The sequence below is a fragment of the Trichosurus vulpecula genome, chromosome 5, assembly GCF_011100635.1.
Source record: "Trichosurus vulpecula isolate mTriVul1 chromosome 5, mTriVul1.pri, whole genome shotgun sequence".
Lineage (NCBI taxonomy): Eukaryota > Metazoa > Chordata > Mammalia > Diprotodontia > Phalangeridae > Trichosurus > Trichosurus vulpecula.
In genome coordinates, this window is record NC_050577.1 from 6,088,792 (window position 1) to 6,113,422 (window position 24,631).

The 24,631-nt window shown below is 44.2% G+C and overlaps 1 protein-coding gene across 1 annotated transcript in view; it reads right to left on the reverse strand.

The window, feature by feature from the left end:
• VWDE (von Willebrand factor D and EGF domains) overlaps positions 1-24,631 on the reverse strand; it is a 53,715-nt gene that overhangs the window by 19,193 nt on the left and 9,891 nt on the right. Inside the window, exons 5-15 of the mRNA XM_036759391.1 lie at positions 24,302-24,391; positions 22,409-22,544; positions 19,885-20,102; positions 17,775-17,848; positions 15,918-16,188; positions 14,098-14,306; positions 12,907-13,868; positions 10,604-10,740; positions 8,495-8,650; positions 4,328-4,432; positions 585-699 (exon numbers count right to left, since the gene is read on the reverse strand). Of these exons, the coding sequence (XP_036615286.1) occupies positions 585-699; positions 4,328-4,432; positions 8,495-8,650; positions 10,604-10,740; positions 12,907-13,868; positions 14,098-14,306; positions 15,918-16,188; positions 17,775-17,848; positions 19,885-20,102; positions 22,409-22,544; positions 24,302-24,391 (2,473 nt within the window). The remainder of the gene's footprint in view (positions 1-584; positions 700-4,327; positions 4,433-8,494; positions 8,651-10,603; positions 10,741-12,906; positions 13,869-14,097; positions 14,307-15,917; positions 16,189-17,774; positions 17,849-19,884; positions 20,103-22,408; positions 22,545-24,301; positions 24,392-24,631) is intronic.

The window sequence follows — 24,631 nt, forward strand, 5'->3', positions numbered from 1 at the left end:
GACACCCTCCCCTGCTCCCCACCCCACCAGATATCTTCCCGGGTCCCCAGACCCCCTCAGCAAGCAGGAAGGAGTGAAATATGCAGCTTGTCATACCCCCTCAGGATTGCCTGGGGACCATTCACAACTGCAGAAGTCCAGAGCAGGGAAGGGGGAAACCTGGGGACCCCTCAGCCCAAGCTGGCAGCTAAGCCATTCCTGCTTTCCCCGGCTCTCTGGGCTCCTAAGCTGGGGGAGGGAAGGGGAGGTTTACTGGCAATCAACTGGCCCAGCATGGAGGCTGGGGAGCTCGGAAAGCCGCAGGTTCTGAGCCTCAGATAATCAGCATTGCGTTGACTTAGCAAGTGTGAAAATCAGCTTGGAAAATTCCCATCACTGTGGCCACAGCCACAAGCAGGAAGAGGTTGCCTTTATCCTATCTTCCTCATGTAAACGGATGAGGCAGGACAGAATGAAGACAGAAATCTGCTATTGTCACCAGAGGTGGCTCGATGCATTTGAAATGTGACATTTGCACCCGGCCCCAGTTCCCTGGCCTCTTGGAGGGCGATTCTGGCTTAAGCAGTCGCCAAATGCTATCATACCTTCAGAGATGGACCAAGTCCACTTGGAGAGGCCACTTCTGCAGAGCAGACAAGGGCTCGTCGGGCTGGGCTCCCCCTCTCCGTAGCAGAGCCCATTGAGGTAGCAATACTTTTCCTAAATATAAATTAAAAATCATCAGCACAGATGCAGTCGTCCATCAATGATGGCCATGGGCTATTAGGGCAAGGAAGCTCTGCATGCCTTAGGCAGGTGATGTGCCTGTCAACCTTCTATTGCCATTTCTGAGGGGAAAACTTCCAATTATTATCTGGGTTTGGAAGTATCTTCTGCTAATGATCTGTCCTAATGATCACTTTGTCCTAGAAAACCAATTTTTCCAATCAATATGAATTTCTGCAGAGCTAGACAAAAATAAGCCCTTTCTCAAACAGGTGAAAATATTTAAAGAAATAGAGGTAAATGTATAAATATCAGAAAACATAACAAGGGGCTTATCCTTCCCATTTACAATCCTGCATGCTGCCTCCCTCTCTCTTCCATGTATCCACAGGAGTCCAGAGACACTGGGCTGTTGTTTGTAGGAAGTCCACGGTAGGTAGTGGCTGGTGAAGTGGGAGTGTGGGGTGTGTGGAGGGAAGCGGGTTTGGCCGGAGCTGGCCTTGGGATGGAACCCCAGGGCTCAGCCAGGTCTCCTCCAAATGCCCCCGGCAGAAGAAAGTGAGGCCCAGGGTGAAGGACCTGGAGATGCTTGGCCCAGAGAAGATACCAGGGAACATGATGGCCACTTGCAAACCTGGCGAAGAGGAGCTTGATTCATTCTGCTTGACCCCAGAAAGGAGAACCAAGAACAGTGAGGAGAAGCAGCAGAGAGAGATCTTAGCTCAGTGTGGGGAGCCTGGGAACTGTTGCAACAATTCGGCTCACAGCTGGTGTGGGGGTGAAAACCAACACAAGCCCAACAACAAGAATGCTGCAAGCCCAGATTCTTTTGATCTGCTTTACTAAAGAAAGAAACATTAAGGGATTAACAATTTTACTTTAATCCAACATGCAAATATCATTCACTTAGCTCAGGGGGAAAAGCCAGCACCCTGAGCTTCAGAGCAAATACAAACAAATTACAAACATCGACAGACAGACCTTGTCTCACTCAAATCTCAATTTATAGTTACCAGAGTTTAACAAAGTCTGAACATCCGGGTTTACAAGGTGGAGGTCTCTTAACTGCAGCTGCCCAGAGTCTCCACATCAGCACACTGCCAGGAGTGAGAGCCCTAAGCAAACAGCTCTGTCTTCTCTTTTTATGCCCTCTTTGGCTGTCATCAGACATCATCTGAGCCACCAGAACTTAGGCTCTTACCATTGGCTCTGGTCTTAGAAACTTCCCTTAGGACCCTGGGGGCTTCACACCCACATCAACTTAGCACCTAGTAGCTAGGGGTTTTGGGCCTATTTGGGAGCGAAGATATAATCAGACCTCCCTTCATTGGCCCCATCTGGAGCCCCACCTTAGTTGCCAGTGCAGACCCCAGCACCTATCAAGTATGAGGACCCAGCCCTTCTCTCAGCCTCCTGAGATGGAAGCAAAGGGAGGACCCTGAGGAAGCCAGGAGACTGGCCCCTGCCAGGGAGGGCTGGAGTGGCGATGATCCAGCCTGCTCCTGACCCCCGTGGGTGCAGGGGGATCCCTGCCACGCATGGCAGGATGAAACGATCCATCTGGAAAATGTGCTTGTGGGAGCAGGGCTTCAGAGATAGGTGTTGTCCTACCTTTGACTCCTTCCTTGTCAAAGGGAGAGCATGCCTACCCACAGGAGGCCCAGCCCCTCACAGCCAGGAGCTGCCCCAGAGCCTTGGAAGGCATCAGAAAGCGAAGCATCTGGGGGAAAGGAAGGGCCACCATCTTTGTGCAGCCAGACACGTGCCAGTGTTCTCTGGAATCTACTGGTCACTTCTCCAGGCACTTTCCTAAGGCTGATGCTGAATCATACAAATGTGATAGACAATACATAATAGTATAACAGCCAATGAGGTGACAGCCCTGGGCTCCAAGGACCTGAGTTCGAATCCCCTCTCTGCCCCTTACAATCTTGGTATCTTTGGGTCCTCATTTTCCTCAGCTATAGAAGGAAGACAGTCGCAGCTAGGTGGTCAGCGGGCAGAGGGCCAGGCCTGGGATCAAAAAGACTTGTCTGTCAGTCAATAAGCATTTATGAAGTGCCTACTATGTGCCAGGCACCATACTAAGTCCTCAGACCCAAGTTCGAATCTAGCTTCAAACATTTACTAGATGTGTGACCCTGTTCAGGTCACTTAGCTCTTGTCCCCTCAGTTTTGTCAACTGTGAAATGAGGATAATAACGGCCTCTGTCCCAGGGTTGTGGTGAAGATCAGATAAGATCCTATTTGTAAAGAGCTCGGCGCAGCACCTGGCACACAGTAGGCACTCTATAAGTGCTAGCTATTATCATCAGACGTCCCAGGTCCAGCACTAAACCTCTAACCCCAGGGATGACTTCAGTGGCCATCCCTGAAATCCTGAGGGTGACAGGGTCCATCCTCCACTGGACCAATGTCCAAGAAGGGTCTGTGACCAAGGCTGCTGGGCCCGGGCATCTCGCTAGTGAAGCTATGGTTACATTTGCCCAGTCAATATCTCAGCGGTTTGTGTGTAGCAAGGATGACGCCTCTGGGCAACGCCATCAATTCTCTCTTGCCCAGTCCACCATCTTGAAAGCCAGGAGCCTGAGGGTGAGAGAGAACAGCCAGGCTGGGGTATGTAGCTCTCATTGAGAAGGGCAGAAGGAGGGCTAGAGCCAGGAAAAGTCACAGTGTTCACTTATCTGAAGGACTGTGCCTTGGAAGAGGGATGACCTTTGTCCTGCCTGGTGCCCAGGGCAGAGCTAAACCATCTGAGCAGAAGCCACGCAGGGGAAAAGCTCCCTCACAGTGATTTCTTTGATACAGGAACCTCCCAAGTGAGGGAACCCTCTGTACCAGGACTGCCTACAGTGCCGAGAGGGCAGGGGACATGGCTAGGGTCACACAGAATGTGTCAGAGGGCAGACCTGAGGCCGGTGCGTGGTCATTTGGCCATAGTTGCCCCATGGTGCCTGGTAACCAATGAACATGGGCTGCCTCATAGTTAAAACAGGCCATCTCTTTTCTAAGCAGGGGGTTCCCTTTAATAGAGGCCTCTAAATGCAGGCTGGATGATTGCTGGGTGAGGATTCCTGCTCAGGTTTACATGATTAAGGGATTAAATGAGTTGGCTTCTGAGGCCCCTCCTTGCCCCTAGAGCCTGCTGAAACAGATGGATGCTGGGCTGGGCTGGGCTAGCATCCACACTGGCAAGCAGGTGTACAAAGCAGGGGTCTGGCAGAAGCCTAGAACTGTACCCCCACAGTGAGGAGTGTGTGAAACTGGCCACAGAAGATGGCCTGGTCTACACAGAAACCCTTAGCGCCAAGATGATCTGGGGCCACAATCATTTACTCTCACCTGTCTGGGCTGCTTCTCTATGCTCTGTCTCTGAAGGAAACACAACCCACCCTCCTAAATGGTGAAGAGGAGAACCATTTCCAGGTCCCCCATCATGGAGCATGTGGGAGTGGTGGTGGGGTGGGGGAAAGCTCCCCACTGTCAGCCTCAAGAGGCTTTCTTCTTTGGACTCACTGTAGCCCGTCCCTGAGATCAGAAGGGGAGACCACCAGCATAGGAGGCTAGAACGTTGCCGGCTCAGATAGAAACATGAACATAAACCCAAACCATAAAGGGACACCTTTAATGTACACCGTCCTTCAGCATGGAGGTCACATGTCTGACAAGCACCATCATAGATAGTCAGCATCTGAGGGTTACTAAAGTGATGGCCATCATTAGAAACCTGTAAGAGAGAATGATGATATATGAAAAAATGCTCCAAATCACTGCTGATGAGAGAAATGCAAATTAAAACAACCCTGAAGTACAAGCTCACACCCCTCAGATTAACTAATATGACAGAAAAGGAAAATGATAAATGCTGGATGGGATGCGGGAAACCTGGCTCACTCATGCACTGTTGGTGGCACTGTGAAGTGACCCAACCATTCTGGAAAGCAATTTGGAACTATGCCCAAAGGGCAATCAAACTGTGCATTCATTGATCCAGCAATACCACTACTAGGTCTGTATCCCAATGAAAAAAAATTTAAAAAGGGAAAAAAAAAACATCTATTTGTACAATGGTATTTATAGCAGCTCTTTTTGTGTGGAAAAGAATTGGAAATTGGGGGGGATGCCATCAATTCAGGAATGGCTGAACAATTTATAATACATGATTGTAATGGAATACTACTGTGCTATAAGAAACGATGAGCAGTATGCTCTCAGAAAAACCTGGGAAGACTTACATGAACTGATACAAAGTGAAAGAACAGAACCAGGAGAACATTGTACAAAGTCGGGAGGGTTAGGGTTAGAGTCCGGAGGATTAGGGTTAGGGTTAGGGTTAGGGTTAGAGTTGGGAGGCTAACAGCAGTACTATTTGATGAAGACTTGGCTATTCTCATTAATACAGTGATCCAAGACAATTCCAAAGGACTAATGATGAAGCATGCTATCTGCCTCCAGAAAATGAATGGATGGAGTCTGAAGGCAGATGAAAGCAGACTATTTTCTCTTTCTGTATTTTTTGGTAGTTTTTTTCCCTTTGAGTCTGTGTCTTCTTTCACAACCTGACTAATATCGAAATACTGTCTGCACATGTATAAACCATATCAGATTTCTTACTGTCTCAGGGAGGGGGAAATGACAGAAGAGGAAAATTTGGAACTCAATTTTTTTTAAAAAAATGAACATTAAAAATTGTCTTTAGGAGCCAAGATGGCGGCTGGTAAGCAGGGACTAGAATGAGCTCTGTACCGAGTCCCTCCAAAACCCTATAAAAATGGCTCTGAACCAATTCTAGAACAGCAGAACCCACAGAACAGCAGAGGGAAGCAGGGCTCCAGCCCAGGACAGCCTGGATGGTCTCTGGGTGAGGTCTATCCCACACGGAGCTGGGAGCTGGGAACGGAGTGGAGCAGAGCCCAACCTGAGTGGCGTGGAACAACCAAACTTGGAGTCAGGCGGATAGGGCCCCTAGCGCCCTGAATATGTGAGCTGCAGCAGTTACCAGACCCCCTCAACCCACAAACACCAAAGACTGCAGAGAAGGTTAGTGGGAAAAGCTGCGGGAGTGGAAGGAGTTCCCAGTTCAGCTTCCATCCCCGGGGGCAGTGGAGGTGGGGCAGCTACAGTTGCTGCTGCTTCTGGCCCCAGGCCCACCTGGTGGGGGGAATTAAGTGGCAGATCAGAGCAGGAGTGCAACAGCCTGCTGAAGATCTAAGCCCAGCCCGGGCTGGGGGTTCTTGGGGAAGGAGTAGTGCAGGTCTGACAGAGCTGGCACCTCCCCCCCAAACGTGGAACATAGAACTCGTTAGTCTACAAGCAGTCATACCCCACTGAAAAACTCAAGGGTCAAGTTAGTTGGTTGGGAATATGGCCAGGCAGCGAAAGCACACCCAGATTCAGTCTCAGACTTTGGATTCTTTCTTTGGTGACAAAGAAGACCAAAACATACAGCCTAAAGAAGACAACAAAGTCATAGAGCCTACAACAAAAGCCTCCAAGAAAAACATGAACTGGCCCCAGGCCATAGAAGAACTCAAAAAGGATTTGGAAAAGCAAGTTAGAGAAGTAGAGGAAAAATTGGGAAGAGAAATGAGAAGGATGCGAGAAAACCATGAAAAACAAGTCAATGACATGCTAAAGGAGACCCAAAAAAATACTGAAAAATACACTGAAGAAAACAACACCTTAAAAAACAGACTAACTCAAATGGCAAAAGAGCTCCAAAAAGCCAATGAGGAGAAGAATGCATTGAAAGGCAGAATTAGCCAAATGGAAAAGGAGGTCCAAAAGACCACTGAAGAAAATACTACTTTAAAAATTAGATTGGAGCAAGTGGAAGCTAGTGACTTTATGAGAAATCAGGATATTATAAAACAGAACCAAAGGAATGAAAAAATGGAAGATAATGTGAAATATCTCCTTGGAAAAACCACTGACCTGGAAAATAGATCCAGGAGAGATAATTATTGGACTACCTGAAAGCTATGATCAAAAAAAGAGCCTAGATACCATCTTTCAAGAAATTATCAAGGAGAACTGCCCTGATATTCTAGAGCCACAGGGCAAAATAGAAATTGAAAGAATCCATCGATCGCCTCCTCAAATAGATCCCAAAAAGAAATCTCCCAGGAATATTGTTGCCAAATTCCAGAGCTCCCAGATCAAGGAGAAAATACTGCAAGCAGCCAGAAAGAAACAATTTGAGTATTGTGGAAACCCAATCAGAATAACCCAAGATCTGGCAGCTTCTACATTAAGAGATCGAAGGGCTTGGAATGCGATATTCCAGAGGTCAATGGAGCTAGGATTAAAACCTAGAATCACCTACCCAGCAAAACTGAGTATCATGTTCCAAGGCAAAATATGGATTTTCAACAAAATAGAGGACTTTCAAGCTTTCTCAGTGAAAAGACCAGATCTGAATAGAAAATTCGACTTTCAAACACAAGAATCAAGAAAAGCATGAAAAGGTAATCAAGAAACGGAAATTGCAAGGGACTTACTAAAGTTGAACTGTTTTGTTTACATTCCTACATGGAAAGATGACATGTATGATTCATGAGACCTCAGTATTAGGGTAGTTGAAGGGAACATGCATATATATATATATATATATGTTTATGTATATATATAAGTGAATGTGTATGTATGTATATATCTATGTGTATGTGTATGTATGTGTATGTATGTGTATATATATGTGTTTATATGTGTATATATGTATATATATGTGTATGTGTATATATATATATATATGTAAAAGAGAGAGAGTAGACACAGGGCGAGTTGAAGATGAAGGGAAGATATCTAAAAGAAATAAAATGAAATTAAGGGATGAGAGAGCAACATACTGAGAGAGGGAGATAGAGAGAGATAGAATGGGGTGGATTATCTCGCATAAAGGTGGCAAGAGGAAGCAGTTCTGTGGGAGGAGGGGAGAGGGCAGGTGAGGGGGGAATGAGTGAACCTTGCTCTCATCAGATTTGGCCTAAGGGGGAATACCATACATACTCAGTTGGGTATCTTACCCCACAGGAAAGAAGAGGGAGGAAGATAAAAAAAAATAAAAGGGGCAGGGGGGATGATGGAGTGGAGGGCAGATGGGGGTGGAGGTAATCAAAACAAACACTTTGGAAAGGGGACAGGGTCAAGGGAGAAAATTCAATAAAGCGGGATGGGTTGGGAAGGAGCAAAATGTAGTTAGCCTTTCACAACATGAGTATTGTGGAAGGCTTATACACAATGATACATGTGTGGCCTAGGTTGAATTGCTCGACTTCCTAGGGAGGGTGGGTGGGAAGGGAAGAGGGGAGAGAATTTGGAACTCAAAGTTTTAAAATCAGATGTTCAAAAAAAAAAGTTTTTGGCATGCAACTAAAAAATAAGATACACAGGCAATGGGGCATAGAAATTTATCTTGCCCTACAAGAAAGGAAGGGAAAAGGGGATGAGAGGGGAGGGGGGTGATAGAGGGGAGGGCTGACTGGGGAACAGGGCAACCAGAATATATGCCATCTTGGAGTGGAGGGATGGTAGAAATGGGGAGAAAATTTGTAATTCAAACTGTTGTGAAAATCAATGCTGAAAACCAAATATGTTAAATAAATAAATTTAAATTAAAAAAATAAAAAAAAATTGTCTTTACATACAATTGGGCGAAAATATAATATCATTTTTTTAAATGATGAAATGATGTGTCAGATGGCTTGTTCTCCCCGGATTCTCCATCTCACAACCAAGTCTCTGATATTTTCTTAAAGAAATCTGTTTTTGGACGGGGTTGCCTTTTTACCTTCACTTGCCACTTTGCAGTTGGCCCATCCCCCCTTGGATCTGTTGTGGGTGACTTCTGGACATGGGCAGGCAGCTGGCAAGTGACAAATGTGCTGTTTTGGAAGATGACATCTGTGTATATAGGTGCTCCCAAGATCCCTTGGCTACTGTTATACTAAAAAATTTTAAAAAATGGTATTTCTCCTTTTTAATCACAGGAAATTTCAACAAGAATCAATGTTCACTTCATGAAATTCTTGAGCTGAAAAGATTTTAGATGGGTTATGGCACATTATGCTCAGAAACATATTAATTTTTTCATTTAAAACCTTATTCTCAATCTATATAAAGGGATAAAAATAAATCATTTTGAAACACTAGGGAATCTGATACTATATAACACTGTGGAGGTGGCAGTTTCCCCCCCTAACTGGCAGAAAAGATCACCTTTGTTTGACAAGATGTGATATAATTTGTTGGCACTGTCTAATGAAGCTCTCAGTAGCAAACACAAAATGTTGGCTCTTGCTGTCTAGTTATGAAGGCATGGGGCAGATAGAGTGGTCTTGGAAGGACTGACTGAGTTGGAGCAACAGCCTTGTTGACATGCAGGGATGAACCCATCATGAGCAGCTGAATAACAGCTGGTCACATGAGCCCCCCACTAGAGCATCTACTGGACTTGTAAACCCCAGCTAACAGAGTTGTCTGAAGCTGCATTGGAACTGCCACATTATTAAAGATATTTGAAACTGGAACAGGGTAATGAATTCAGGAGGCAGTGAATTCCTTGAGGTTTGGTGGGCCTTTCACCATGTTGGTGTGAGGCCTCTTGCCTTTTCAGTGCAGATACAATTGTGTTGAGGACAATCCTTCAGTCTGACATTAACAGCTACTCTTCATTTTACTTCCCTTGTGTTTAGGAGACGAAATCCAGGGAGACAGAAGAAAGGCAATGATAGTAACCTCAGTCCAGAAAATCAGTACTTGGTGTACCTTCCCAGACAGCTATACATCTATTGGGTTTGGGCTTGGCAAACCACTAAAAATGATGTCTGATGTCTGATGTCACCCTGAAGATCTCGCCAAGACCAAGACAGTGTGCACTCTCTGGAGGAATACTGACTCAAATTACCATTGTGAGCATGACTGTCTTTTTCCATTACTGAGTTTTATTGTTTCACATACTATCTTCTTTTAAGTGTGTCAAAAGTTCATAAATTCATGGCTTATTTACACAGGCTGTTAGGGCAAATTCTCTAAATATTTGTAGTTCTTGGGAGTCACTGCCCTTGGGTACAAAGACAAGCAACCTTCCTTGCTGTATGCTATTCTTATCTATGGGTTGGCTCCATTAATCTAGAATGATTTCAGGGTCACAGAATGTCAGCTAGAAGGGAGCTCAGAGATCATCTAGTCCAACCTAGAATCAGTTTAAAAGGACCCACTAGACCACACCCAACAAATGGCCAGCCAGTCCTTGCTTGGAGACTTCTGAGAGGTTGGCAGCTCCCTACCTCCTCAGGAGGCCCTTCCCATTTTTGGACAGCTCCCATGGTTTTTTAGGATGCTTTTTTTCCCCTGACCCTAAGCTACATTTTACCACTTTGTCTTTTTGTCTCCCAATTACTGCTGGTTTAGTTTTCTGGGGCTATGTAGATCAAATCTAACTAGGCTATACTTCAACGAATATGTATTCAATGGATGAGAAAGAGCAATGTTAAACCATGAATTAATATGATAACGATCAAATCACCCTTAAAAACAATGACCTCCCAGATTTAAAGCTGGTTTGTTTTTTCTTATAAATGGAATGTGATGTGAGTAAAGAACAGGGTGGGCAATGTGGAAGATCGTGAAACACCAGAGGTTATTGGACACATCTTGTGTTCACACTGAGAGCCCAGAACCCCCTCTTCCAACCAATCACATTTACTGAGCCACTGTGCTCAGTGCCAAGGACATAGAGACAAAAACCAAATAATCCCTGTCTTCAGGGAGCTGATATTCTACTGGGGAAGAATATGTATGACATATAAGGGGAGGGAGGACACTGGCAGCTGAGGAAGGAAGGATGAGAGAAAAAGCCCCTCGCTAACGTTCCCTATACTGAAAGGAACTGACCTACCTGCTGCTGGATCATTTCACATTTGATTGTTGGTGACTCTCTGAATCCGTGACCAAAAACTCTCACTGTCATGCAGCTGTCCAACTGGATGTCACACAAGCCAGCATTCTCAAGCTCTGTAATTTCTGGAGCCTGGTCTTGGTGGAAAATTACATCAAGCATGCACAGAAAGTTAAAAATACGTGCTTTGTAGGAAAAGAAGAGCAACCACAAATTTTTTTTGAATGACCAGACTGAAATCCTATGTAGCCTCCATTAGAAGATATGCGCTAAGCACACGTCATTTTAAATTCTTCGAATCCATTAAACAGTAAGAACTGAGCAGTGTCTAACAAGGGCACTTCTACGGGGATGAAGTGCAGCTGCTTGGCACGGCGGGGGAGGGAGGGGTGCATTGGTAACTAGGGTGAGACCTTCTTACTGTTTTAGAATGATAAATTAATTAAGTCTCTTTGATTGAGCCATACTAGGTGCAAAGCCCCAGGCCCAAACCCCTATCTACTGGTGCTAACCCTAAGTGGGCATGAAGCCCTCAGGGTCCTAAGGGGAGTTGCTAAGACCAGAGCCAATAGCAGGAGCCTAAGTTCAGATGACGCTGAGATGACATTTGATGACGTCCAAAGACTATATAAAAAGAGAGAACAGAGCTATTTGCAGAGGCTCTCACTCTTGGAAGAGTGTTGATGTGGAGACTCTGGGCAGCTGTAGTTAAGAGCCCTCCAGCTTGTGAACCCAGATGTTGATGCCTTTTTGGTAACTATGAATTGTATTTGGTCTGTTTATAATGTATGCTTGTAATTTGTATTTGTGCTGAAGTCCAGGGTGCTGGCTTTTTCCCCTGAACTAAGTGAATATTTGTATGTTGGATTGAAATAAGATTGTTAACCCCCTATTGTTACTTTCCTTAAAGCAGATGAAAAGAATCTGTACTGGAAGCGTTCTTGTTCTTGGGCTTGTATTGGTCTTTTACCCCCACAGCAGCTGCTAGCTGAATTGTTGCAACAGGGGGTGAGGAGGTTAGGGCTAGGGTTAGGGAATTTTCAGTGTAGTCACTCAGCACTTCCGGGGCCTCAGCTCACCCCTCGATGCCAAAGACATTTTTCTTGTAGCCACCTTCATTCTCTGGCAGCTGCTAAGAAGCTTCCTCCATTAATATCCTTCCTGTCCTTTCCAGGCAGAGAGTGCACTGGGGACCAAGAGGCTGAAGGAGGCTGGAGGTGGGGAGGTAGGGAGGGGCTCACAGTGAGCTTTTCCACAGGGTGTCACCAAGGGTGCACATGGGTCAATCAATCAAGTATTGACAAAGTGCCAGGCACTGTGCCAGATGGTGGAGACACACACACCAAGAAGGAAACAGTCCCTGCTCATGGGGGCTTACGTTCTAGCGGTGGGGACAATGTGCAGCATCAGTATAAAAGGAATAAATAAGCATGGATACGCTAATTACATACAGGTGGCACAGCGGGTAAGAGTACTAGGCTTGCTGTGAGGAAGACCCGAGATTAAATCCTGCCTCAGACACTTAGCAGCTATGGGATGGTGGGCAGGTCACTTAACCTTTGTTTGCCCCAGGTCCCTCTTCTGTAAAATGGAGGTGACAGTAGTACCAGCCCCTCAGGGTTGTTTTGAGATCTCACAAGATAATATTGTAAAGCGCTTTGCAAGCGTTATAGCACTATACAAGTGTTAGTAGATATTATCACGGTTGTTTGGAGCAGGGCCTAGCAGCTGGGGGATCAGGAAATGGTTCATGCAGAAGATGGTCCCTCAGCTTCATCTCAAAGGAAGTGGGAGATTCGTTGAGGTCAAGGGGAGAGGGGCACACATCCAAGGCCTGCAGGAAGGCCAGTGGAAAGGCCTGGAAGTGAGACAGGGAGAGTCGTGGGTGAGGAACTGAGAGAAGGCTAGGCTTGCAGGGTCACATTGTGCCAACTGTTCAGTTTTCAGCATGAATGTTACACTTCTGCAAATGCCATAAATAAGGGCTTGATTTATTATTTTGTTGATTTTCTAGATTTAAGAAAGTGATGACAAGATATTAATAATACGAACTAAACTTAAAAGTGTCTCGGGTGTAATTTTTTCTTTTTTTTAGAGAACTAGATGTTAAAGGTTTATCAGCCCACCTCTGGTTAATTGAGTAAGGAATCACTTTTTCAGAGTCATCCCTAAGGAAAATTGCTTTGTTACCAATGGGTAGGATAGACTGGTGGCTGGCTTGGCTCAAGGGGCAAATGAATGGTCTTGGGACACAGCTCCTCTCTATACAATGCACACTGAGGTTTTCCAGCTCTTTTACTTACCAGATGAGACACTGCAGTCAAAGGAACTAAAGCCTTGGAAACATGCACAGCCCCATTCCATACACTGTCCTTGTCCAGTACACAAATTGGGACATTTTAACACAAGAAGAATTTCTTCAATGGATTGGCCATAATCTTCTGTGTTGTACTTTGCTTCTTCCAAAATTCTCTTTTCACATTCATTTTCTAAGAGCGCCAAACCTGCTTCTGCCCAGCTAAGGTCATCTTTCAACAGCACGTCCTTCACACACATCTTGACAACACTATCTGTTCTCTCACCAAGAAACTCTGCACAGTACCTTCCAATGCTGGAGTTGGTCAAGATCCGATGGCAGGCTTCCAACACATGGGCTTCCATCAGCCCAGAAGGTGTGGGCCACGAGGGTACAAACTCTTGGTGTGTGTCAGCAGCATGGTCCTCAGGAAAAAAATAGCTTAATCCTTCCAGGTCAGTGGGGCTGAGATTGGAGAAAGAAAATGTGGGAGGATATTCATGCAGATGTTGTCTTTTCTGCCTGCTTTGGACAGGTCGTCTTTCTTGGAGATGGCGGTCCCGATTTTGTATATGCTTCCTGACTTCTGAAGGGGCTGTTTTCCCTTTGTCCTTCTTGTGATGACTCGGACCCTCAGAATCTACCTTTGTTAGATTAATATTTTTTTCTTGGCTTGAAAAAAGGGAATCTGGATTTTTTTCTTCTCTCAATGAACGCTTCTTTAAACTTGCACTCAGTTCATAAGCACTGATATACTCCATAGTGACGTCCAGTTCTGGTATCAAAGAAGGACGTCTCACATGTTCACTGTCATGGCAGCCTGAAGTAACTTCTGATTGAGGGTGACTCTCCGGATGATTGACAGATTGGAGTCTAGCCTTGTCTCCTGCACAGCTGCAGTAGGAGATTTTTCCAGGAGATTTCAAAGAAACTGGAAGTTTATCAAACATACTCTTTCCTGGTGATATCCTTCCAGGGCATAGAAAGACAAGACAACAGAATTAAATGAAAACAGTTTGTCCACTGATGCACTCCCACTGCAAAAGTACACAGGGTGTGGAGGTGAGCAATACAAAGTATGTTAGATCTTTAAAAAGATATGAATGAAGCATTAATTAAGCACTTATTGGGTGCAAAGCTTTGTGCTATTCAAATTCTTACCAACACGTATCCCAATAAAAAAAGTTGACCTTCTTACCTCCACTCATTAATAAAAACAAGGTAGGGATTGGAATGGTCTTTGATCACGGTGCCATGTTTGTCATGGAAGTCATTCTCTGGGTCTTCATCAAAGGTGCCACAAAGTCCCTGGGTGTTTTTGTGGTCTGAGCTAGGAGACTGGATCGTCAAACTCATGCCCCATTCACTAAGATCAGCACGAACAAAAGCTCCAGAAGAAAAGAAGATCTGAACACAAACACAGTGAGAGGTGGGCAGATGGCAATCTGATGTCTAAGATCATCTAATAGAGTGCACTCACTGCATGAAAGGTTCAGGTGGGTGAATAAAGAGTGACTCCTAAAATTATAGACTGACTTTTGCATCTGTATTGAGTGACAAAGCGTTTTCATAATTTGGGTCATCTAAATGGAAAGCTCATAGATCACAGATTGGAAGAGGTCCAAGAGGTCATATAGTCCAAGCTGAGGCCAAGAAGGAACATAGTTTTTAAGTGGCAGAGTCAAGATTCAGACCTAACCTCTGACCTCAGACTAGAGCCTCTTTCCACCAACCCAAAGTTGCCTCCTCAAGTACTGATATTTTATTAAAATGGTACCTTTTGAAGGCAACACATTTCTTCAAGACAATCCCATATCTGGCAGTGAAAGCACATTTTTAACACCGACAATCTCCTGGTGATATTCGATGGCTATGAATCAAGGGACACAATGACTCAAAATTGTAGGTGACCAATGGGCAAGAGAGAGAGGATGCATGGTAAGGGTGTAAGTTGGTCACTGCATATAATCAATGACTTGTGCTCAAGAAGGGGTAGAAAAGACTCCTGCATGCACATGCACCACTGGAAAAGGAGATGGGCTGCTCCTGTTGAAAGAATAAAAGGTAAGACATGGGCAGCCAAACTGTTGCAATAGTACCAATCAACAAACATTTATTAAGCACCTACTGTATGTCAACCACTGGGCTGACCAAGGAGATGAAAAGCAAAAAAATAAGTCAGTCTCTGTCCTCAAGGAATTTTCATTTTATAGGAGGAAATAACATGCAGATATAGATGTACATACAAAATAAATTTGGGGGCAGGGAGATACAGCAGAAGGATCAGAAAGGACCTCATATACATGGAGGAATGGCTTCTATGAAATTGTTTTTAAACTGCAGAGAAAGGCTTCTAGTGTTTTGCATAAATTGTCTTTGCAGGATTTGTGGAAGAACATAGAAAAGAATCATATAGAATGAGAGGATGAGAAGAGAATGGATGATAATCCCTGTAGATTGGAAGCTCTTTGTAGGCAAGAACTATTTCATCTTTTCCCTTGTATAATTTCTGGTGCCTCACACATTGTAGGGACTAATAGGTATATATTGGGTGGAATTTCTTTGTAGGAGGTACGGTCACATCAAAGCATCTGATATCTTGCCAATTTCAAGCCATAACTAAAATGTTTATGAATGCTAATTGAGTAATATTTACCAAATTAACCTGGTGATATCCTCCTGATCTCTATTTGTTACATAGTAGTCATGAAATTATAATTTTGACATGTTTCTATCTTCACTAGCAACAAGAAATTTCTTTTACATCAAATAAGGCAGTTGTTGATTTTTCTGATTCAAGGTTTACCAGCATAGTAATACCTGTAGGAAACAGAAGTAATGCTTCTGAAGATCAGAGTTATTTTTGCCTTTGGTGCTGGACAGAAGACCAATTGAACAATTTTCTGATGTGTGTTATCATAAAGTCAGAAATGCTTTGGATATGAAACTACCAATTGTACAGGAAAGTGAAGATGTTGGAAGAGAAGATTGTCACAGTAAATTCCATCTATTACATACCGTGACTTTCCTTCCTAAATAAGACTCCCTAATCTTGATATTGCTGGTGGGGTCTCTGCTCTTCACAAATAAATAGGGCTGTGATTCATGGAGCTGACCACTGCACATGTCCAACGCAACCACATCACCTCCTTCTTTGGCCACAAACCCACAGTTACAAGACACTGGGTAGTGAAGACTTCCACAGTCCCACTGGCGAACGTGGACCTCAAAATCTCGAGACACGCTCTTGTAGAGCACAAAAGTTCCAGTCTTGAAGTGCTCATAATGCCTTTCATGAGAGAAGAGGAAAAGGTTTAGGCTGAAGATGATTACATCTCAAAGAATTAGTGCTTTATGTGTCATTCAGATTTAGGAAAATCTTAGTCATTATCTAACCTCCTTGGTTTCTTGGTTTCTCTATCTATAAAATTAGGAAGCTGGCATGGCCTCTACCTCTTGCTAAGATTCTTTCAGTTGTATATCCATTAAAAGGTAAGCCTCTTGAAGGCATGGACTGCCTTTTGCCTTTCTTTGCATCCCCAGCACCTGGCATATCATAGGTGCTTAATAAAGGCTTGTTGACTGACAAACTATAAATATCAAATATTCTTCTCCACTCTACTCTATGTAAATGTATCTGAAAAAGTAATTTCACTGTTGGAATTCCCCCTACACACACACACACACACACACACACACACACGCACACACACACACGCACACACACACACACACACACACGCACACACACACATAGCATCCAGGCACAAACTACCATGATGAGGAAGAAATGAGCTTTGGGAGTTAAACAATGTCTTGTGTACAGAGCCATTTCCAGATACATTTTGCATTTCTGAATGCTTAGAGTATCCGTCCTTCTGGAGCTGCCCCCTAGTTATCTTCTAGGTACCCAGATGGGGTCATTTTGGTTCAGCATCATTAACATTCAATGTAACTTGATTATGTTAAAATTATCATCTGTGGAGTGGATTAAGAGGTGGTATCCCCAGCACTCACACACTGCCTGCATTTTGTGAGGCTGCTGCATTATCTCAGTCCTGGGCTGGAGATACCAGCCACCTCCAGAACGAGTGAGGATTGAGACGCTTCAAGCAAAGATGGAATGTGGTGGTTGTCCAGTTCATAGTGGGATTGTAGAAGTGGAAAGGCATTTGGAGATCATCTGGACCAACCTCCTCATTCCCAAGTGGGATAAGAGGGACTTGCCCAAGATGACATAGATCTGGGGTGATGCCCAGACCTTATGACTTCAAATCTAGCACTCTTTATTGGCCTATGGAGCTTAACTCTCACTTCCTAAAGGTAGATAGATAACCACTCCCTTCTTTGAAGACCAGCACAATGGGCTTTCCTTTCAAGTAATGCTCAAACATCCTAGGAGTTGGAGTTCCTCTTTTGTTCTCGGTGAACACTAACCAGCCCCACCACCCCACCCGTGAATAAGATTCCAATAACCCAAAGGTTTAGTAGACAGAGTTCCTCTGGTATAAAGAATAGGAGATTAGACTCATCGTGTTCCTTGTGGCCCCAGTAGTAAGATGCCAAAAAGACAGTGAGGATTGTTTTCTAGCAAGGGAAATTTCAGGTGGGAATCCTCATTTTGAGGAAACATTGCTTCATGATGATGCAAATTGAATTTTAAGGGAAAATATCCAAGCATGTCCATGACGAAAAGGATATAAATACTGTAAGAACTCAGTGTGGCCTTAAATATGTCCCCACTGACCCCTTGAGGCTTTTTTATGGTATATGGAGGTAGAGAGAGGTTCCACACATGAAATAACCAAGTGATTCTGCTGGCCCCTAAATGTAACAAATCTCTAGCCCCCCCGCCAAAAAAAATTAGATGGTTACCTCCCATCCAGTGTAATTATATGAGGATCAGTAAATGAATAGCAATTGGCTGTGGGAAGGTCCTTTACTTCGATCTGGAAAGCAAAGACATTTTCAGCACATTAAATCATTGCTCATTGTCTTATGAGAGACTAAATCATCCAATAATCTCAACAAAATTGTTCTTCTATTTGAATTGTCATTCTTATTGTTCACTTCTCTTCTAAAATAGTGCAGCAAATGAAAACAAAGCAGATTTATTTTCAACTAGAAATCACAAACTATATTAAATATTAAATACACACACATTTATATGTCTATATGGTATTGTCACTTCCTGTTCTGTAGCTGAATCAAGCCTGCTCAGAGGTTTAAAAGAAACTGTTATATAGACAGAGGGCACAGGGTGAGTTGAATAGGAAGGGATGATATCTAAAAAAATCAACTCAAATTAAGGGGTGAGAGAGGAATATATTGAGAGAGGGAGAAAGGGAGAGATAGAATGGGGTAAATTATCTCAAATAAAAGTGGCAAGAAAAAGCAGTTCTGTAGGAAGGGAAGAGAAGGCAGGTGAGGGGGAATGAGTGAATCTTGCTCTCATCGAATTTGACTTGAGGAGGGAATACCATACACACTCACTTGGGTATCTTACCCCACAGGAAAGAAGGAGGAAGAAGATAAAAAGGGGGGGATGATAGAAGGGAGGACAGATAGGGGGTGGAGGTAATCAAAAACAAACACTGTGGAAAAGGGACAGGGTCAAGGGAGAAAATTCAATAAAAGCGGATAGGTTAGGAAGGAGCAAAATATAGTTAGTCTTTCACAACACTGAGTATTGTGGAAGGGTTTATACATAATGATACGCATGTGGCCTGTGTTGAATTGCTTGCCTTCTTAGGGAGGGTGGGATGGGAAGAGGGGAGAGAATTTGGAACTCAAAGTTTTAAAAGTAGATGTTCAAAAACAAAAAAAAGTTTTTGCATGCAACTAGGAAATAAGATACACAGGCAATGGGGCGTAGAAATTTATCTTGCCCTACGAGAAAGGAAGGGAAAAGGGGATGGGAGGGGAGTGGGATGACAGAAAGGAGGGCTCAATGGGGAATGGGGCAACCAGAATATACACCATCTTGGAGTGTGCGGGAGGGTAGGAATGGGGAGAAAGTTCGTAATTCAAACTCTTGTGAAAATCAGTGCTGAAAACTAAATATATTAAATAAATAAATTTTAAAAAAAGAAAAACAATTGTTAAGGGTCAAGTCTGATTAAGGATTCTAGGATAAGTAAGTTCTGTCCCCTTGGACTGTGACATGCTATGCCGTGCTATGCGATATATATTAGATCTATGTATGTACATGTCATATAACACATACCATATACAAAGTACTTCAAAAATCTTAGCGCCCCAAATACACATTAGCTATTATTATTAATACAATAATTAACATATTAAATGTAACATATACTATTTAGTATATTAATAATATGTGATTATATAGAGAGAATTAATTTATATTATCGCTATTACCAGATGGCGCAGATATGGACACTTGAAAGGTTGCGCGGTTTGGGGTCAAATTCAAGTTAAGAATTTGGCATCTAATTTAAGTTAATTTAAATTTAAGTCAAGGTAATTTAATTTAATTTAAGTGAATTCTAAGATGAAGTTTATGGATATATTAAAACAAGGGTAATTTACTTTAATATATAAGTATGTGTGATATTATTATTAATCATTTCTTTTCCCGTATTGCTAATCAATGGCTATATTTAAGATCTTAAACATGTCGTTGTGAGTCGCTGTAAATATATTTAATGTAAATACATGTAAATTCATGGGTGGAGGCTCAGGAGCCAGAGGTGACTGGGGAAGTGTGTTTCCTCTGAACCTGGAGAGAACCTGAGCATCACCATGTGTCGGTGATGATCCTTCTCCGGGACTCAGAGCTGCCTGTGTGGCAATGGGCAGGCTCAGAGAGCAGGTGTCCTATGTCCTGGGTAAGTGACAGGTGCCAGTTCTTCCTCGTGGGTGGTCTTCTTGCCCCTTCCCCCCATGTGTGCATGTGTGTGTTTTATGAGAAGAGCGACATGTTCGCTCTCTCTTTAGAGAGATGCCTTGGCTGCGTGTCCACCTGTGTGGTTTCAGGAATGTAGCCTCTCCACAGGAAGTTCTCACTGACAATGGGCTCCACAACAATCTCGGTAACTCTGTCTCCATCCCGTGAAAAGTCTATTACGGCTGTGAAATAAATAAGGGCCTGGCTACAAGTTCCATTCTCACAGGATGACGTCTCAGGAAGGTGCACTTGACAATGAGAAAGAGCCAAATTGAGACCTTGCTGTCCATTACCTGTTTTAGTGAGGAAAAAAAAAAAACCCATCAGAGCTTGTCTCTAAGAGGAACGTGCACGTGGCAAAGAATTCTAGGATCAATGACTTTGTTAGCACCCACCCACCAGTGGACAGACCTGGGCAGAAAAGCTGCTCTGTCCTTGCCAGACGGTCACCCTTACTCTACAAAGCTGCTGGACAATGGCTCTTTATAAAGCTGAGGGAACTTGGTGATGTGGGAAAGGCCTGGGCATCCCTTTCTGAGACCAGGGAGAGATTCCACTCTGCCATCTTGCTCAGCCTCTCAGGGCTCATTCAAGGAGTCCCCTTGGAATCAATCCATCTAAAGACAGGGCCTCCTTTGCCTGGCTGCTCATGGGTCTTGTCAGGACACCTTCCTCAGCCTTCCCACCAAGAACATCAGGAAAGAAATGTTTGGACAAATTGATTCCTGCAAAATTTTTCAGAGTTTAGCTTTAGCTCCATTGTTTTTTGCATCGTGGTTCCTCTTAGTTTCTTTTGTCAACCATTGTCTAAAGTATTCAACTCCTCCTACACCTGGATAAAATTCCACAGTGGGGAATGAAAATTATGCATCGAGGCCTTTTTTGTACTCAATCTATCTGGTGATTCTGGAAACAAAACAGCCTTCGGAAAAGCACCAAGCCTTGGCTGGGCTGTGAATCACAGCTCTGCTCTGAGGTCATATCAAGATGAGTCGGGGAGCTTATCTGCTGTCCATTCATCGGGCTATAATCTGCTTTTAAGTATGTGTTGGTGGTGGCTTTTCTTTAACAAAATTCACTAACTAAGCACACGGCTGGAAGTAGGGTGCAAGTGAAGGGAAGAGGGGGCGAGGCATCCTCTTCTCGCCGCCTCCAGCATTGCCTATGCCTATAACTAACGTTTTTAGAGCACTTTGAGGTATGTGGAGCACTGAACACATGTTGTCTTTGATCCTTATAACCCTGTGAGGTGCATGCTATTATTCTCCCCATTTTACAAATGGGGAAACTGAGGCTGGCAAAGATTAAGTGATTTTTCCCAGGGTCATACGGCTAGGAAAACATCTGAGACAGATGCTGAACTTGGGCTTGCTGACACCAAGTCTAACATTTATCCACTGTACCACCTAACTGGCCACAAGAGTAAGGTACTGTGGGTGTCTCGTCAGGCCAAGACTGCCCAGTGACTAGGACTTTGTACTCATTTGCTGGGGCGGCATTTTTGCTTTTAAAAAATATAATCTGGGGGCAGCTAGGTGGCGCAGTGAGTAGAGCACCGGCCCTGGAGTCAGGAGGACCTGAGTTCAAATCCGGCCTCAGACACTTGACACATGTACTAGCTGTGTGACCTTGGGCAAGTCACTTAACCCCAATTGCCTTGCCAAAAAAAAGCAAAAAAAAATATATAATCTGCTCTCTTCCTTGGGAGTCAATTAGATCAAAACGGGGCTATGACCTTTCCTTTTTTTCCAAATTATGTGAGTTCAGTGAAATGATGAAGTCTGCCTACATGCAGCTTCCACTGGGGGGCCCTTCCTCAGGCCCGCAGAGATGACTCAGCAGCAGCACTTCCCCAGGGTTGAGATGCCGGGCATTACTCATTGACAACCATCTTGGGCCAAGTCCACAGGTAAATGTCTGAAACCTCAGCCATTCTTTCTTAGGAGTAAAACCTTGTTCATTGGAAAAGACTTTTTTCCATTAAAAATACACTTTGAAGTTTTAGACTCAAAGCAGAAAAATCTGTTTCTGAGGTCAGAGATAACTTTGAGCAATGTTGGGAGGGCACCTCGAACTTCCACCATGACAGATGGTGGCAATGCTAGGGGCCACAGTGAGCTATGCTCTCAGCCTGTTCACCTCGGATGGGGGGTGGAAAGGGGAGTGTTCTAGTCCTATGGATGGGGCCACAGACTCCTTGCCTGTGTACATGGGCTGTCAATCTACAAGAATCATTGCTTAAATGGGTCTTCTGAGAAGATGGCTTCCAGTAGCAGGGGTGCAGTCCCTGGATTGAAAAGGTCTCTCACTAGACCCCCTGGTGCCCTTTTTACCAAGAGTTTCAAATTCACTTGGTGCAGAAAAGTAAATCTTTCTGTGAATACAGAAGCAGAGTCGGCACTAAAGGGTTGTAGAACCATTTAAACATTGTTCCAAAATGCCTCAGGGGTCACATAATGGAACCCAATAGCTTGGAGCGAGGATTCCTTTGGGTCCACTTAGTTTTGCCCCCAACAGCCACCCGTCCACTCCTGGCTACTGGAGACACATATTCCAAGCAGGCTGTTGTGACACAGCCTCCAATGACACGCTGTCTTACCCCAGTCAATGGTTTTCAATGTCAAGGAGACCTTGCATCCTTGGTCAGCCTCAGGACAAAGAATGGGAACTGTGCTCTCTATCTTCAGCTGGTGCTGTCGTCCATCTTCCGAGATCGTGCTTACCTCTGGCTGGAGCTGGCATGGAAAGGAAATGGGAATACTGAAAATATAAGTGGTGCCCGCTGCAGAGTCCTTGCTTAATTAATGCCTGGTCATGCTTACTGTCCTTAGAGGATAATGATTTTAACGGGGAATTTTTCTGGTACCTCGTTTTACCCCCAATAACACGGACAGATAGGGAAGGATATGAAGCACTGGGCTGACTGGACGCATTCGATCATGAGCTCCTTCATAACAGGGGCTGGTTTTGCCTTTCTTTGTTGCCCGCAGTGCACAGTGCAGGGCACACAGTAGGTACTTAATATGAATGCATGCTGACTTAACAAGTAGAGATTTTGTGTAATAGAAATGACCAACATCTCTTGATGTTCCTCAGAACACCATAAAGTACAAAACAATTCACACATCATTCAGTCCTTCAACGATTCTAAATGGATATTACTGTAATGGTTTCCTCATTATAAGATGAAGAAAGGGAAACTCAGAGATTAACGGACTTGATATTACTAATAAGTGTCAGGGGCTGGATTCAAACCCAGGCCTTCATGAGGCCGAGTCCAGGGTTCCAGCCACTATACCATATTGCTTCACCACAAAGTGAAACCATGTCAAAAAATCCACCTAGAATATCAAGAGATGAGTGTTCAGTCAATCCAAAGGCAACCTAAGTCAGGGATAATCCAGTATTACAGTGTACTGGGGTTCATTTCAAAATGGAAAAGGAAAGAACTGAGAGGCCCCAAGCAACCTCCCAAGCAGGCTTGCCCAATGATGACCAAGACTCTGGCCTCAGATGGCTCTTGGCCTCTGGGGGCCCCTTTACCTAAACCACTGAAAAATGTAGCCCCTCTGTATCTACAGGGCCTATAACAGTCTGTCACATAGTGGGAAAGCTTAATAAATGCTTATTACTTCGAATTGCATTGTCATTCTCTGTTTGTTGGCATTTATTTCAGATCCAGGGGCAACTAGGTGGCAGAGTGGACACAGTCCTGGGCCTAGAGTCAGGAAGACCTGAGTTTAAATCCAGTCTCAGACACTTCCTGGTTGTGTGACCCTGGACAAGTCGCTTAACCCTTGTTTGCCTCAGTTTCCTCATCTGCAAAATTATCTGGAGAAGGAAATGGCAAACCTCTACCCTATCTCTGCCAAAAAACCCAAATGGGGTCATGAAGAGTCGGACATGACTGAAACGACTGAGCAAAAACAAAATCGCCAACCTGAAAGTATTCTGTACAAGTGAGCTGCTCTTGCTGGGGACCTCAGAGGTTTCCCTGTGTCCTTATAACACAGGTGGGGGAGCAAGCAGGGGGCACACAAGCAAGAAGCTATGGAAGGTGGATGTCGTCTTCTTCTGTTCAAATAACACAGGTGCAAAATGTTCCCTGTTCTTAATTTCCAGTTTGAACCAGAGTGATTAAAAAGCTATCCAAGAAATGCATCGACGGGTCCATTATATTCACGTTGATGTTGTGCTTTGAGGTTAACAAAGCGCGTTCCCTGCAGCAGCCCCATGAAACCAACAATCCTTGTGCTGTTTTCTCCATTAACAGATGAGGGAACAGGATCAAGTGGAGAGCTGACGGCTCGTGGTGACCCAACTGATAAATGGCAGTGTCAATGCCAGGATTTGAACTCAGTCTCCTGACATCAAGGGCAGCATCCTTATGAAAAGCTCATAGAAGATGACAACTTTCCACTGTCCCTTTCCTTCCCCATTCTACCATCCTCACACACCCCTGACAGCTCCCAGATTTCTACCCTCCACGTACCTTAATGCCGGCAAAGAATTCTTTACTCTTGATGACCACACTTTGTATGCCTGGGTTCTCTCGGAAAAAGGCAGACACACCACAAAAAATCTGCAGACAGAGTTGTTGTCTTAGCAATAACCTTTGAGGACATTTGCCTAAAACATTTATTTTGAAAGTAAATTAACTCTATTTCACTCTACAGAAAGTAGAAAGTATCACAGACCCAACTCAATCTTTTCCTTCACCCTAGGTCTGATCCAGACTCCTTGGTCAGCCCTAGAGCAGCCTCCCTGTGAAAGTCCCAGAATCCTGAGAAGGCATCATATTCAAGCTGTCTCTGAATGAGAC